Here is a 15,294-nt window from a genome sequence, read left to right as displayed (position 1 = left end):
TGTGGAGCTACAGACCGCAAGATTGGTCAATGTTTTCAACCCCAGGACTCGCTCCCAGCGTTAAAATTTTCTTTTAGGGCAGAATTTCAGGTCAGATCTTCTATTTGAAATTCTCGGTGCCTCGCCTTCAGCCCCAGTCTAAATCATTAGACCAGAAGTCAGGCTATGCTCACTGTTGTTGGGGCACCTCCATCTCACACAATTGCTTCCGAAGTTGCCACAAACCTTGCTGCTTCATATCTGCGAAAGAAGTCCGGTATCATGGGTCAACCGGCTCTCTCAGTGGAGGATGAGAATGCAGTTGTTGAGCAGGTGGAGCGTTGGTTAAATCATGGATTCTTTCCTTATAACATGCTGGCAAAAGATACAGCCAATGCATATTTCCATAACCACCGGAGCTACAGCCAGAATAGACCAAACCTCAACGTTGGTTGGCAGAAGGGATTTTGGACCCGTCATCAAGGACTTGCTGATTACATAGCCAAAGAGCGCAATACACTAAAGTTGAAAGGTCCGCATGAAGATCGCAGAGCTTGGAAGTTCTTTCAAGCATTCAAAGATATCAAGCAGCGACTTGCGATTACCAACGGCAACATCTATGCTATGGAGGATGCCGCATTCGTTACTACCATGTATCGAAAGTCAAGCCTTATGTTCGTCCGACCAATGAACCAACACCACAAGAGAGAAGAACGGGTATTCTCTTCTGTGATCCACTGCTGCTCAACACGAGGAAAGCACCTGCCCCCATACATCGTCTGCAGGAGCCAGGATCCACCACAGACCAAGACCTTTGGTCAAATCAAAGTTTCCTTTACTCAGTCGGGATGGTCTGAGGCGAATCATGCACTCGACTGGCTGAAGACCGTTTTCGAACCAGAGACTCGACCCAAGGGTCGCCGTCAGGTATGGAGAATTCTACTGATTTCCCATCGATTCCGCATAGTCTTTCCGGAGTTTGAAAAGTTTTGCTGGGATAACAAGATCGCTTGTCTTTCCTTTCCCAAGAACGATCAGCAGTTCTTCAATCCAATGGAAAACATCGCGTTTGGGCCCATGCAACAGAGCTATACCGACTACATGAGAAAGAGATTCTCCGATAACAATGAAAATGCCATCACATTGGATGTGCGGGAGTTTGCATCGTGGATAGATGGAGAGGTATCTTCATCTAAACGAGGGAAAGAAGCTGCAGATATATGGCGTCAAAGCTGCCTTGTGCCGCTAGATGAATTCCGCCTTCGCAACTGTTTGCAAGGGAACCGGGCTACCGCCGTTCCAGAGGATAGAACGTCTATTCTCGATAGCCGCCTCTACTCGGACGATACTCCAAGAACGGCGAGATCACGGGCCACATCGCATACAAGCGTCCCGTTGCCTATTATCCCATCCACAGAGCCAACGAGCCGGGATTCTACTCCTGAATACTCGCCTCCCTCGCCGCGGCAATCAGAGGAGAGCCAAGAGAGAGACGATAGCTCGGACTCGGAAGAAAGTCAGTCTGAGGGTGAGAGTGAAACATTCAACAACCATCAGCCTATTACACCATGCAGGACGCCTAGAGTACCAAAGACTCCCCGGCCGAAGACGCCAGAGGCAGAACCATCTGGTACAGTGATGTCGTCCAAGAAGCACCGGGACATCTTGGATAAATGCATAGAGGGATCACCTAGAACGCAAAAGCGGTATCGAGATGATTTGATTCTGGATCGTGGGGATTTAGAGAAAGAGAATACCCGTCTCAAAGAAAGGGTTGAGCTTTTGGAACAGTTTGCGTTCAAAAGAGCGAGACTTGACTGATATACCCTCTCATCCCGTGCTTTCGGTGTGGTACCCTAAAGCATTTTCCTTTTCTCCTATGTATTTCACAACGTTGTGAGCGAATTTGCTTACCTTTTCTTCTTTTTGTATAAAATAGTTCCATCAGTCCTAAGAATGTCATATGTCTATGCCGGTACCGGGATGCATAATACCGGAACCGCGACCTCTTCACAACGCACTTGCCTCGTTTGATATTGACTCCTTCCCTCTTTTATTTCCATTTCATTCTGAACTCCTCCTTCAATCTCTATCCTTCCAACCTCTCCATCCCCACACATCGACAGCCCACCATGGCCACCGTCCTGCTCATCCTCGACGTTCAAAACGGGGTAATAGACCGCCTCGACAACACCGAGTCCTACCTCGAACGACTGTCGTCAGTAGTCACTTCCGCACGGAAGGCCAACGTGAAAATAATCCACGTTATTACCGGCTTCCGTCCAGGCTATCCTGAAAGCCACCCAAATAACTCATCAGTGCCCTCTGTCGTCGCACGTGGTGAATACATCGAAGGCCAATCGTCGGTGCAAGTCCACCCAGCCATCGCACCTGCATCGGGAGAAGTGGTCCTCACTAAACGTCGCGTCTCGGGCTTCTTTGCTACGGAACTTGATATGCTTTTGCGCTGTGCAAATGCCGAGTCTATCGTTGTCGCAGGCTTGATCACCAGTGGGGCTGTGCTATCTACTGTTCGTCAGGCAATGGATATGGACTATCGCATTACGGTCCTGGAGGATTGCTGCATGGATCGTGATGAGGAGTTGCACCGTGTGCTGATGGAGAAGGTCTTTGCTCGCAAGGGGGATATTGCTTCAGCCAAGGAGTGGGTGGAGAAGCTTTCTATCGGGGAGGAACGTTGAATACGTTTTGGGAGGCTGCTTGTTGTTCCTCGCTGGTGTTCCTGTGCTTTCAATATGGTTACTAGTGTATCGGCTGACTCGTTATGGACCAGCCTAAGGGGTTCAAGTGATTCCAACACTTCATTTTAGTTCCCTGAGCGAATGGAATTACATAACTGACTTGCTTGGTGAATTCGTAGCCACCTTTAACAATCAGTGGTGCCCAATAAGGGCTCGTATATTTGATAGGTCACCGATGATCGATCAGTCCTGTCTGAAACCCCGCAGTTTGGGAGTTTATTGGGCACCAGTTAAGCCCATAAAATCTTGTCACGGGCTCTAATTATCCTTCCGAGTAATGAGGAGAAACAATAGCTAATCAAATTCTAGCTTTGCTAAACAATAGGATAAATGTGTTATGGAGGATGAACTTCTGCCTAGGCTAGGGCTGAGACGTCAACCCAAGGCGCAATGATGCACCGCCCAGCTAGGTGTTAGGAGGCTGTGCATGACTAGGATTACAGAGTATTAGAAAGGATAGATAATCTGACTCGTTCTTCTGTCTGTACTTTCTATCCATCCTGAAATGCCTTCTGATCATCACAAGAACCTTCCTCGCAACTATGTTCCAACGCCGCCCCTCACCGAATGCGGGGGTTCTCTGGACTCAGGACGGGCCCCCCAGACATATTCAATAGCTTCTAGTTATAGTAGCCCATATGCGAGCACATTCAAAATTGCTGACCGCTCCGCACGCGGTCAAAGCCTCGCCAGCAGTGGTCCAAGATACCACACGCCGGATTTTGGTCCGACGATGGATGGTATACCTGAGATACAGCAACTAACAGACGCAGTTTCCAACAAGCTCACTTCATTGGACTATGCTCAATTATCCAAGTTGAGGGACCGGCTTGAAGCCGCCAAGCAAGAGGTGGATATACAACTCCAAGAGTCTATCACAGCCAGCAACGGACTGCAATTACCGAATTCCATACCTTCTAGTTACCCTGATCCCCTTCTTTTGGGACCATTTTACTGCCATATGTGCAAGGAAGATGACAGGATCTACCCGGAACTTTCTTCGTTCCAACGACATCTCAAAGAGCATGGTTTTCAGAACTGGGAATACCATTGCCCTGAGCCCGATTGCACTCTGGCTGTACCACAACTATCGGAGATGATGGAACATATGCACAATTTACACCACCAAAATCTGACTTACTATCGGATAGCACAGAACAGAACCGAAGTCCCATGCCCAAGATTTTGTGAACCATGCTCTTATCCCACAGCCAACTGGACGATCTTTTATCAGCATGCGCAGGATCCCCACTTGAAGTGGCCTGAAAATCCCAAGTTGCCAGACGAAGGAAAAAGAGGATACTCGACCTACCCCCAGGGACAGTTGGAGCAGAAGCGCACACGCGAACATGAGAATAGATACATCGTTGATCCAAACATCCCAACCTCGAACAGGTGCTCGCGGTGTAACCATAATACCGCCAAATGCCGAATATGCTGTTCTCTGGCAGGGCTTGACCAGTGGTGTCATATATGCCACCATTCAGTTGCTCATGAAATGGGAGCCTGTGTGATAGCCAGTAAGACTCTCTCTACTCCTATGATAACCAGATGAGTTTAATAAATCGGCAAACAGTCACATCCGCCTACAGCGAAGGAGTGGGCATATTTACTGCGATTAGAAAAAAACATCGCACGCGCCAGTGGGCCCAAAATTTTGAACACTCGCTCTTACGCGGCCGTACTGAGATTGAGTCTCTGTATAATCAGCATCACCAAGAGCTTGGTCTGGAATATGAACACGGTGACAGGAGTGCTCATGAGCAGATGAAAGATATCACTATCTCGCTGCAAGGATTTCTGCTGAGATACCTCCGCCAGGCGAAGGAGAAAGACGCCGCTTTGGAACTGGCGGTCTTAGAGATGGAGATCGAGCAGGTCCGGGTTCGGGCCCTTGCGGTTATGGGAGATTTGTACAAGCGTCTCTCGAACTCATCATCTGTTCCATGGAAGTCACCCATGAATCTAACCGAAGAGGACGACTCGGACGGAACAAGTAGTTCACTGTTTTATGGTCCTGGTGTGATAGAGCGAAGTTTGGGCATCGTTAAGCAAGGATGGCAATTGTCTCTTCCTCAAACCTCCCACTCCTCGGCTGAATTCTCAATTGCAACAAATACCACGAGTCTGGAGCCTGAGCAGGACTCCATAGATGCGGGGATACCCGGGGGGAACAATATGGACCACATTTTGGACGCAGCTCATTATTTCGGGGAATTGGACCAGCTCGAGTTTCAAACCGCGCAGACTCTCGGCATAGAAGATGGTTCATATATTGCGATTCATTATCCCGGTGACGGCATTAAGTGTCTTAGGAATTGGCGCACTGCGCTGGCGTACTTGGAGTCTCGGGACTTTTGTGGAAGCACCATGAGCATTTTGATCGAAGACGAAGACCGGGATGGTGTTGCCAAGGCATTCCATGTATCATTGGATGAGATCGACAGTTTGATCCAGACTATTCTGGACACACTCGATGAGGAGTTGTTGAAAGCTTCGACGAAGCGTTGGATGCAAAAGGTGCTCAATATTGAGGACAGGGCGCTCTCAAGCTATGATTTGGTGGGAGTTCTTCGATCCCTGTGCGGAATTCTGTCAATTGGGCTTGTTTCATTCTCTGGCTCGCATGTGTGTCGGTTTGATGCGAATTTATGGGGTAAGGAGGTGGAAAACATCACTGTCGGTCTCGAAGGATACACCTTCAAACCACGAAAGCTGGCTTGCTTAGACAACTTCATCGGTGGTCCTGCATGGATTCTAGGGAAGGCCGCTACTCCATCTAAGGGAGTGAAGATATCTTTGACCCTCCAGGACCTTGAAGAGTTGTGGGGACCAGTCTCACTGGTGGGGGGTACTGCAGATGAAGCGCCAGTCATTCGAACAGAGAGAGGATTTATTGTCCCACTTCCACGAGAGCAACAATCTTCCTCGTCCGCATCTCCATTGTCTGGCGAGATTGAGTGCCACTGGGTGACAGAGATTCCACAGTACATCTCCGATGAAAATTCGGATACTGGAATTCTTATTCGCGAGACATCTAGGATATTAATCGGCACAAGCACTGCTATTGAGGATGGGCTTGTCGTCAATGAAAAGTGCAAGGCGTCAATGTCGGTTATTGGGCAGCAAATCGCCTATCGACTCCAGTACCCCGGAACATGCAAATCAAGATATGTGAGTGATGGGTACGAACTTCAGTTTGTCGGCGGACAATATATCACAGCCGGGCTCATGAAGAAATACAAGCGGATCCCAAAGCGTACACTCAAGGCTATGCTCATCGCAGACTGCACGAGACCAGATACCAGGCTCGTGCCACTTCTAAAACTCCGTGTTGGATTGGAAGTAAGTGCATGCACTGGGAACGCCCAGCGAGTCACCCTCTGGGATGCTCTCCGCTTCTCCCAAACAAGCACGCCAATCACAGATCACCCGACACAATGCGCCCACAACGTCGGCGACAAGAGTTGTATAAGCTCATGCTGGACAAGATGGCAATCGGTGGATGAGATAGATGCTATCGACCATAAACCCGGCAAGAGCCAGCTACTCACCGGTGTCGAAGCCCGTCGTGTGATTATAAACTCTATACTCGCGCTTGAGCATTCGGGTGTCGATGGCGATGGGAACCTCCAAGTATCCTGGCCCTTCAGTAATAGCCCCGCCAATTGTCTTGTATTACCATCTACACCGCAAAAGTCTCATAACTGGTTCCGGGTGGTAAAGGATACGCGGGACACATCGAGCTTTGCTGTCTTCAGTCAAAGATGTCTAGTGTTCCCGGAGGAGGGAACAACGCGGCCATGCTCTATGACATGTAAGGACGATCAGTTCAGTCCGCTTCAAACTACGCTTTCCACGCGTATCTTGGCACCTACGCAAAAAGGGTCAGAGTCTGGACTGCTGGTAGGCGTCAAGTTCATAGTAGGGGACGCACACTTGACAGTCACGAAAGCAGTAGAGGACCAGTTGGCAATCATCGCTACCGTTAGCATGAATCCTTTAAACCCTTTACGGTATCGACTCCGCGAGATATTGCCAGATGCCCAAGCCTTTGATTTCAAGGAGCACATCTGGCCGGATATCATAGGAGGCCACTCTGTTCCGGTGTTTGTTCACTGATAGTACTTGGGGAAATTCTGGAATTTTTTTTTGCGCCCACAAAAGCCAGTAGGAACACAGCTCGCTCGGGGAATGTACTTCAAAGTTATCGAAGCTCTTTTTTGTATATGTTACCAGATATCGAATATATCATTACCAGACTAACCTGGGAACATATTGTTCGTACTTCCTTTATCGTTTATCGTTTACCGCTTATCGCTTATCGTTCATAATTCCAGGCTCCCAACTCTCCCCAGCCTCCATACCTACATGTATGTGATTGGAATATGCCTCGTCGATTTCACAAGAAGTCCAGAAATGGGTGCAATCAATGCAAGGAGCGTCGCGTCAAAGTGGGTGCATAACTGTCCGACATCTCCCACTTGACCAGAACCGATATTGACAGCACCAGTGTGACGAGACACGGCCGTTATGCAATGCGTGCACTGCTCGGGACCTGCCGTGCATCTATAGCACACCTCGTGCTCGGAGATATTCTGTAACTGGTGGCTCTCCCAAACCAAAGTCCAATCCACCGGCTAAGCCAATCTTCGTATCACCAAAATATGATACCCGAAATCTGCTGCTTATGCACAAATTCTCAACCGAAACCTATAAAAGCATCTGTGGCGACCGCTCTGATATGGAGGATTGGTAGGTTCTGATACCCAACCTTGCCTTCAAACATGAATTTCTCTTACATGGCATCTTTGCCCTCGCCGCACTTCACATTGTAGCCACCACCTCAGACTCAGAACAAATTCTACCCTACCTAGACACCGCACTGCAGTGTAATGAACTTGCCTTTACCCCCTTTAGAGAGGCACTAGCCAATCTGACCCCCATTAACTGCGACGCTGTTTTTGCCCAGTCAGCGATCGTTACTATCATTGGCATCGTTTTACCTCGTCTAAACGCCCAGCATCGCGGTGAATCTTTCAGCATGATCGAAACTATGATGACTGTTTTCGAGCTGGTTCAGGGGGCAAATAGCATTTCACAAATTAGCAAGCCATGGCGACAGGCAAGCTTCTTCTTGAAATACGACTGGACAGACGACACCTCCGCAATAGACCCCGAGATGGCTAATGCTATTGCACAACTGCGAATGCTGAATAGCTCATTCGAAAACACAGATCTGGCACAATATAACATCAACCAGGAAGCTATTGACTCCCTACAAGACTCCTTTGCCAAATTCACGCATTCGTCGCATCCTGCACCTATATTGGCTTGGCTCGCCTACGCCAAGAGGGAATTTGTGGATGGATTACGCGCTCGTGGGCCATTCCAGTTGCTGGTCCTCATGAACTGGGCAGTTCTGTTACATGAGTTAGGGGCCAACTATTGGTGGGCCAAGGGCTGTGGGGAGGCACTAGTGGCTGAGTTATCAAGTGAGCTCAAGGACCAGGATGAAATGTGGAAATCAGCATTGCAGTGGCCGCAGAAAAAGGTCGGAATTTGATGGATACCAAGTTAAATTGACTGAGTACCTATTCTCAGATAGACCATATTCTATAAAATCCGATCCAGTGGACATGCAAGGATATACATATGAACGATAAACGATATACGATATACGACAGGGAGCCAACGAATTTTTCTCATTCTTCCACAGTCTTCACTATATTTATTCAACTTGTCGCTCAGGAATTATTTAAGTTTCCTCAATAATCGTTCAAGTATTTACGAGAATGGACGCTGTGCCTTCTGACCAAGAGCCAACTCCGAGCTCCCCAGTCCCAGACGAGACCTTAAATCGTTCGTTTTTACAAACATTCAGCATTCTCTCGGCCCTATGTGCAGGAGTATTTGTCGCTGCACTTGATGTCACTATTATTACCACGGCCTTACCGTCGATCGCCGCCCATTTTCACTCAAGTTCCGCCTACACATGGATCGGCAGCTCCTACATCCTAGCCAACACGGCCACCGTTCCCGTCTGGGGCAAATTATCGGACATCTGGGGTCGAAAGCCGTTGCTTCTAGTTGCGACAGTTATATTCTTCGCCGGAAGTTTGATTTGCGCAGTCAGCGATACGATCGCACCGTTTCTGTTTGGTCGGGCCGTGCAGGGGCTAGGAGCGGCCGGGCTGATAACCCTCGTCAACATTTGTGTCTGTGATTTGTTCTCTCTCCGAGATCGCGGGCTCTATTTTGGCCTGCTTTCTGTCGTATGGGCCCTCGCTAGTGGAGTAGGTCCAGTCCTCGGTGGTGTGTTTACTGAAAAAGCAAGGTGTGTATGCTCAGTATAGCTATTTCCTGCCAGTTCAACGTTCAAAAGCGCTTTCCTTACATGCTATGTTGCATGCAATTGACTTCTTCTAGTTGGCGCTGGTGCTTTTGGATTAATCTCCCAATCTCTGGACTCGTGTTCTTGATACTATGGTTCACTCTCAACCTCGAGACCCCCAATACCCCAATATGGAGTGGCCTGAAGGCAGTCGACTGGACTGGATGCTTGTTCGTCATTGGAAGCACCATCATGCTCTTGCTAGGTCTCGACTTTGGGGGTGTCACGCATCCCTGGAACTCAGCCACAGTGATATGTCTCATTATCTTTGCCGGTGTGGTTCTGGGTCTCTTCGTCGTCAACGAATGGAAACTAGTCAAGTACCCCGTCATCCCTCTAGCGCTGTTCAATCATCGCTCTGGTGTCGCTTCCTTCCTGGTCTGCTTTTGCCATGGCTACATCTTTATGGGCGAAGCATATTATCTCCCCCTATACTTCCAAGCGGTTCTCGGTTCCAGTCCCATTATGTCTGGGGTTTACATTCTCCCGTTTGTCTTAACTATCACCGTCTCAGCTGCATTGACTGGACTCTTCATTCAGAAGACTGGACTCTATCTCCCAGCGATGTGGCTGGGGCTAGTCACTATGACCCTGGGAGTGGGTTTGTTGATTAACCTCGATTTTACCGCCAATTGGGGTAAGATAATGGGTTTCCAAATCATTGCCGGCGTTGGTATCGGTTTGAATTTTGAGGGGCCATTGCTGGCTCTCCAAGCAATCGTCGGGACAGAGAATGATGCGACAGCCACTGCCACCATTGGATTCGTAAGAACCCTGTCGACGGCGATCTCGGTCGTTATCGGAACAGTTGTGTTCCAGAATCAGATGGCAAGAAAGGGATCACAATTGATTTCTGCTCTGGGAGAGAATATAGCCAGTCTGGTCTCAGGAGCCGCAATAGCTAATATAGGGGTCATCGATACACTCCCCTTAGATCAAAAGCTCGTCGCACGGGAGGCCATTCACGAATCTTTAAAGACGGTCTGGATTATGGTGAGTCTCGATTCATAGCATAGACAACGCAATTCTAACTAGAACTGCAGTATGTTGCATTTGCAGGTGTGGGCCTGGTGGCAGGGATATTCGTCGAGGGCCGTCATCTTGACACCGAGCATAAGGCACCAGTGCTCGGTCTGCGAGATAACGATGATCGTTGAAGGAGTGGGGTGCCTCGTGTTGCTGGCGAACATGATCTAGACATACTACTATTTACACTGTTCACACTTAGAGGAGCAATGATACATTTCCAAGACATGGTCGATTTAAATAACTTCATTATATTTGCTTCTTCGTTAGAGCATTCATTTGCAGAGGTCTTCCTCGACATCTCATTTCACATATACGATCTCTACAACTTCACTTGTCCTCGCTCCTGAGGAGCCGCGCAGCAAGTCGGCTCGGGGTGCAAAATTGACTTGTTGAAAGACTGGCTCGAAGCTGGCACGTCAAGTGCAGGATTCTTAGTGAAGAATCCATCCGGCTTGAGCATCACACTGACACGCTCCACGGGCATAACGGGGAAGTCTTCAATACGGGGGTTGTGAGTGAGACCGAAAGCTGGGGACAGTTAGCTACTATTTCAAGGCATTCTGGATGGGATAACATACTGTGCCAGAGAACAACGTCCTCGTTTTCGACCGGATCATTTCGTCCAGCCCACACTTCCACACCTTCGGACTTCTTGCTTTGGTTTGTGAACTCGCCGGCGGCGAATAGCTCATCATCTTGATATTTAGTAACCCAAATAGGACGGGTAGCGAAGCGGGCGCGCTTCGAGCCAAATGAGTTCGGGTGTGCGAGGAGCATCTGACTTGGGCTGGTTTGCAGCTTGTAGGCGATGGGATGGTGAGTTATGGGGTTGACGATGGAGTCGTTCCGGATCTTGAAGACGCGGTGACGGTCGACGCTGGTTGAGGCGCTACCGCTAGCCTTGATGACATTTTGTTCGGTGGTGTACCCGACGAGCCATGGGTTGCTATCATCTTCCGGCATGGGGACGCTGTCTTCGTAGTAGATTGTATTTTTGTAGCCGTCGATAGCAGGATCGATACGGAGGGAGAACATGTGCTGGTGGAATGGCGCCATAACGCCTGGTCCGACGTTCGTGCCCCAAGGAACGGTTTGGCCGTTCTCATTATCGAAGGGTACTGTTGAGAGGATACCGGTTGCGCGTACCTCGAGCTCAATGTTGGCTGCTTGGTCGAGGATAAAAGCGAAGATATATTCGTAGTTCGCAACGGTGCAGATCATCTGAACCACGAGTTGCCGGTTACGGACAACAGTTGCAGCACCGGTGCGGTAGTTAGTGTGCTTGTGTTGCAAGCCATTATCCTGCTCGTGCATGCAGATGACGTTCTTTAGTTGAATTGGCGCTCCCTGTGCATCCGTGCGATAGCCATCGAAATACTTGATGTGACCGAGACAGTCGCAGCCAAGACTTAGCTGGTTAGCTGTAATACCGAAGCCGACATCACCGACGTCAAAGGCTTGCTTGCGGTGGTAGGGAGCACGGGGGTCGCCGTAGGGGACTGTCATCTCGGAGAACGACAGACGGTAGAATGTGTTACGACCATCGTAGGTCACATTGTGCAGCACCAGACCTTCTCGGTTGTTGAACCCCACTCTGAAACGCCACTTCTGCCATGACACGGCATTACCGATGACATTGAATGATGCGCCCTCGGGTTGCTGGACAATGTAGGGCTTCAGATCAGTGCGCAGAGGCTCGTCTAGCAAATCATGCGCGTATTGCACGGTAGGCACCTGCTTCCAGGGCTGCGTTTCAGTGGTTTGAGTATCGGCCCCACCAGGCAGATAATCCATACGGACCAGTTTGCGAGTGATACCATCGAACACTGGGGAAAATTTGCATGGTACCGAATACTGGTTGTTCTGGGGGTGGTCTGTGGCCACAATGTACATGTAGCACTGGAACAAACGCCGAGTCTCCTGGGCATCCTCAGTACCGTAGATCCAGGGGTCCAAGCAGACGGTGTGGCCAGCGGGAAGCTTCAACTTTTCAATTTCGGCCTTCACAGCTGGGTGACTGAGGCAGAGCTCCTCAATTTCCATCATCTCATCGACGTCCAGCGGACCCTGGACGTCTTTGGGCAACTCTTTCGCTGACACAATGGACTTGGTGTCTGCGTTGATCAGAGCCTTGAAGAAAGACCCATTGTCCAATCGGTGGAAGAGCGCCATCAACAAGCGGGCGGGCTTACGCGGGCGCACTTCACCTCGGCGCTCAGCCTCGAGGTATGGAACAACCTCATGCTTGGCGGGTTCCTGGAGATCGATGCGTTTGTAGCGGAGTTTGACACCGGGGAAAGCAGATTCCAGAATGGAGACCGCCAATTGGATCTCCCCAGGTGTGATGGGGTCAAACGGGTGAAGGCTCGCCATTATGAAAAATGATTAGGATGATCTCTGCGAAACGGGGGACGGCAATGCATTTATATTCGCACGATCCCCGGTTATCCATGTTGATTTCCCTTTTGGGTAAATCTTTCGCGCTGCTGCTACATCCTGATTGGTCAGTTGGTCAGACAGCGCATCTTATACCCGAAATGGTTTAGCGCACACATTTCTGATAAGCGGGGAGTCCCCAGATTGCGGAGTTGAACAAATTTGGAGAATGATATGTTGATCAATCTTCCTCCATACTATCTCCAACTGCTACATTGTAAGTAGAAGGATTGTGGCCAAAACTCAAAAATGTAGACCTGGCTTGTTTTCAGTTTCATTATTTGAGTTGGTAGCTCTATATACATGTACGCATATGTGGGACCTCTAGGACCGCTATACAATCAAATTTATCAAAAGAAGAGTATGCTGCCCATGAATTCTAAGATCTTAGGGCCTTTAAAAAGCGCCAAAAATGATCGCTTTTGATGTTAGAAACAGCTTCCTTTTCACCTGTAACTTTAGACAACCCAGATGGGAATATATATCCGACGACTGAGCAACCAGCTACCCGAATTACACCACTTCGTATTTGACTTCTCGTCAAAAGGATCATCGATGCTTTTAATTAAGTGGGGCTATCGATAATAGACGCAGTTTGCAGCCTGCCATCTTGCATAGTGGCAGTTGCATCAACCCCGGGTCTCATAGCACCCATGATCCCAGCAACATGATGTGCAATAATAACAACGGTGTAATCTCTCAGATCATCTCCAAGAATATCTATCAGAACAGACTCTATTTGAACAGTAGAACAATTATAGTTGAAGATATAATCTTGAAAAATTGCCATATCTCTGGCTTATCAACTGTACGGCGCAAGCCGCTTGCTCAGTCATATGAAAGCCAACTGGCAAGCGGTCACATTCGACAAATTGGTAGAAATCAATGCTCCTCGACACTATGTTAGATCGGGGAAAACTTATTTTCTTGTTTATTTCGCTAATATATCATAAACTCATTGTTTCCCCATTGTAGATGATTTATTCTTTAGCGTATCCTAGCCGACCAATGTCTTCGGTCCCCCGATTGTTCGATGTATAATTATATTCGATGATTGTTAGGAATAGTCCCGTGGAACTAAAGTGAAATTATTGGTCAGTCTGTACCCTTTACCTGTTAATATTGGAAGCCTCGGTTAGAATAGATGGAGATATATATAGCACGTTGGGTGGCAAGCTTCGGTACCAGCAAACGGTAGCAATAAGAAGGTAACTAGAGTTATCAACATAGCTATCTGAGACCCCATTGCGCCCGTTGGAAAATTGGAAAAATGTAAAGAAAAGGAAAGAAAGCAATGACGTGCTCGATTACATTTATGAGACAAGTCAAGACAATCAGCTTGACCATGTGAGCGTTGAAACCAGAAAATCCGGGGTCGGTTAGAGCCGCCCAGTCACAAGGTGTGTTGTGGGCCAGGAAAGCGGAATTTATATTATATTGCACATTGAATATGTGCTTATAACTGTACTAATGTCGTCTCTGATATATGACATTGAAGGGAATAATCGGTATTCGATAGAAATCAGCCATATCCCCCAAAGAAGTGTGCCAAAACCCCAACCTTAGTACCACAATTTCGACAATATTCTAACTCATATACGAAGTACAATTACAGACCTTGGGTCCCCCGAAACATACCTTCTTGGTATTTGAATTCATTCCAAGGTTCTCGCTCTCCCCATAGACCCGAATAATTGGTTATACTCCGGATAGTAGACACCCCAACGCCACTATCCGATCTACCATGGAAATGAATATCTCATCTAATATTAGAAACAGTGTTCATACCATACTTACAAGCTTGTCTTAAGAGGTACAGCAAGTATAGAGAAAAAAGGTATATAAAGCCCTTCAAGATCTCATTGATCATCTGTGTCCATCCAACCAATACAACAATTTACTACACTTTCAATCTTCAATATTCCAATCATCATTTGTTTGAAAATGAAGTCTTCTGCAATTCTCGGTCTCTTTATTGTCTATGCAGCTACTGCTAGTGCGATTCCAGTGAAACAAAGAAATCATCAAGTTGACATCACCTTCATTGGTGCTGCCGACGCCCAGTTCACTCAAACCATCCCTACTGACGGGTCCACTGTCTCTATTGGTACGTCCCTTGTTATTTTATGCAGTTGAACAAAAAATATCCTAACTTTGTCTAGGGAACCCATTGAGTATCTCACACATCTCATCCAGCACTGCCGGAGTTCAGTGTACCTTCAATGGGATTGATCATAGCGTGACAATCGTCAATGGCGCTCAATGGGTAGATGTTGGCCCTCCCCAGACCCAAGTGAGTGCATCTTGCCAGACCCAGGGATCGGGTTCATCCCCTGCACCTCCTTCCACTGGGACCGACCCTACTGGAGATCACCCCCACGGGGATCAAGTGCATGTCACTTTCCTTGGAGCTGCCGATGCCCAGTTTACCCAGGACTTCCCCTCCAATGGTGAATGGGTTCAAATTAGTATGTCTATATATTCCATAATAAACAAAAGAAGACACTAATTGGTGTAGCGAACCCGCTGAGCATTTCCCACATTCAAACCAACACGGAGGGCGTCACTTGCGTCTTCAACGGCATTGACCACAGTGTTACCACTGTTGTTGGTACGCAGTTGGTCGATGTCGGACCCCCGCAAACCCAGGTGTCGGGTTCCTGCGCATGATGGTCTCTCCGGAAGGGGGATAGG

The 15,294-nt window shown here is 48.3% G+C and overlaps 5 protein-coding genes across 5 annotated transcripts; 4 read left to right on the top strand and 1 right to left on the bottom strand.

Moving 5' to 3' along the window:
* Positions 1–165: 165 nt before the first annotated feature.
* On the top strand, positions 166–1,800 carry PGRI_004900 (uncharacterized protein; the record flags this gene model as incomplete). The annotated part of the gene is made up of 1 exon (XM_040788203.1): positions 166–1,800. One exon carries the CDS (start codon positions 166–168, stop codon positions 1,798–1,800), a length of 1,635 nt encoding a protein of 544 aa, XP_040651975.1.
* Positions 1,801–2,111: 311 nt separating this feature from the next.
* Positions 2,112–2,681, top strand: PGRI_004890 (cysteine hydrolase family protein; the record flags this gene model as incomplete). The annotated part of the gene is made up of 1 exon (XM_040788202.1): positions 2,112–2,681. The coding sequence occupies one exon, from the start codon at positions 2,112–2,114 to the stop codon at positions 2,679–2,681; it is 570 nt and encodes a 189-aa protein (XP_040651974.1).
* Positions 2,682–8,536: 5,855 nt separating this feature from the next.
* Positions 8,537–10,292, top strand: PGRI_004880 (MDR family MFS transporter; the record flags this gene model as incomplete). Its single annotated transcript, XM_040788201.1, has 3 exons — positions 8,537–9,078; positions 9,171–10,128; positions 10,179–10,292. The coding sequence occupies 3 exons, from the start codon at positions 8,537–8,539 to the stop codon at positions 10,290–10,292; spliced, it is 1,614 nt and encodes a 537-aa protein (XP_040651973.1).
* A 191-nt stretch (positions 10,293–10,483) lies between these two features.
* On the bottom strand, positions 10,484–12,537 carry PGRI_004870 (Copper amine oxidase, N2-terminal; the record flags this gene model as incomplete). The annotated part of the gene is made up of 2 exons (XM_040788200.1): positions 10,484–10,692; positions 10,743–12,537. 2 exons carry the CDS (start codon positions 12,535–12,537, stop codon positions 10,484–10,486), a joined length of 2,004 nt encoding a protein of 667 aa, XP_040651972.1.
* A 2,007-nt stretch (positions 12,538–14,544) lies between these two features.
* Positions 14,545–15,270, top strand: PGRI_004860 (uncharacterized protein; the record flags this gene model as incomplete). Its single annotated transcript, XM_040788199.1, has 3 exons — positions 14,545–14,707; positions 14,763–15,068; positions 15,119–15,270. The coding sequence occupies 3 exons, from the start codon at positions 14,545–14,547 to the stop codon at positions 15,268–15,270; spliced, it is 621 nt and encodes a 206-aa protein (XP_040651971.1).
* Between the last annotated feature and the right edge of the window lie 24 nt (positions 15,271–15,294).

The sequence above is a fragment of the Penicillium griseofulvum genome (genome assembly GCF_001561935.1).
Source record: "Penicillium griseofulvum strain PG3 chromosome Unknown contig_79, whole genome shotgun sequence".
Lineage (NCBI taxonomy): Eukaryota > Fungi > Ascomycota > Eurotiomycetes > Eurotiales > Aspergillaceae > Penicillium > Penicillium griseofulvum.
Note: the sequence above shows the minus strand (reverse complement) of the source record. Positions and strands in the feature narration are given on the sequence as shown.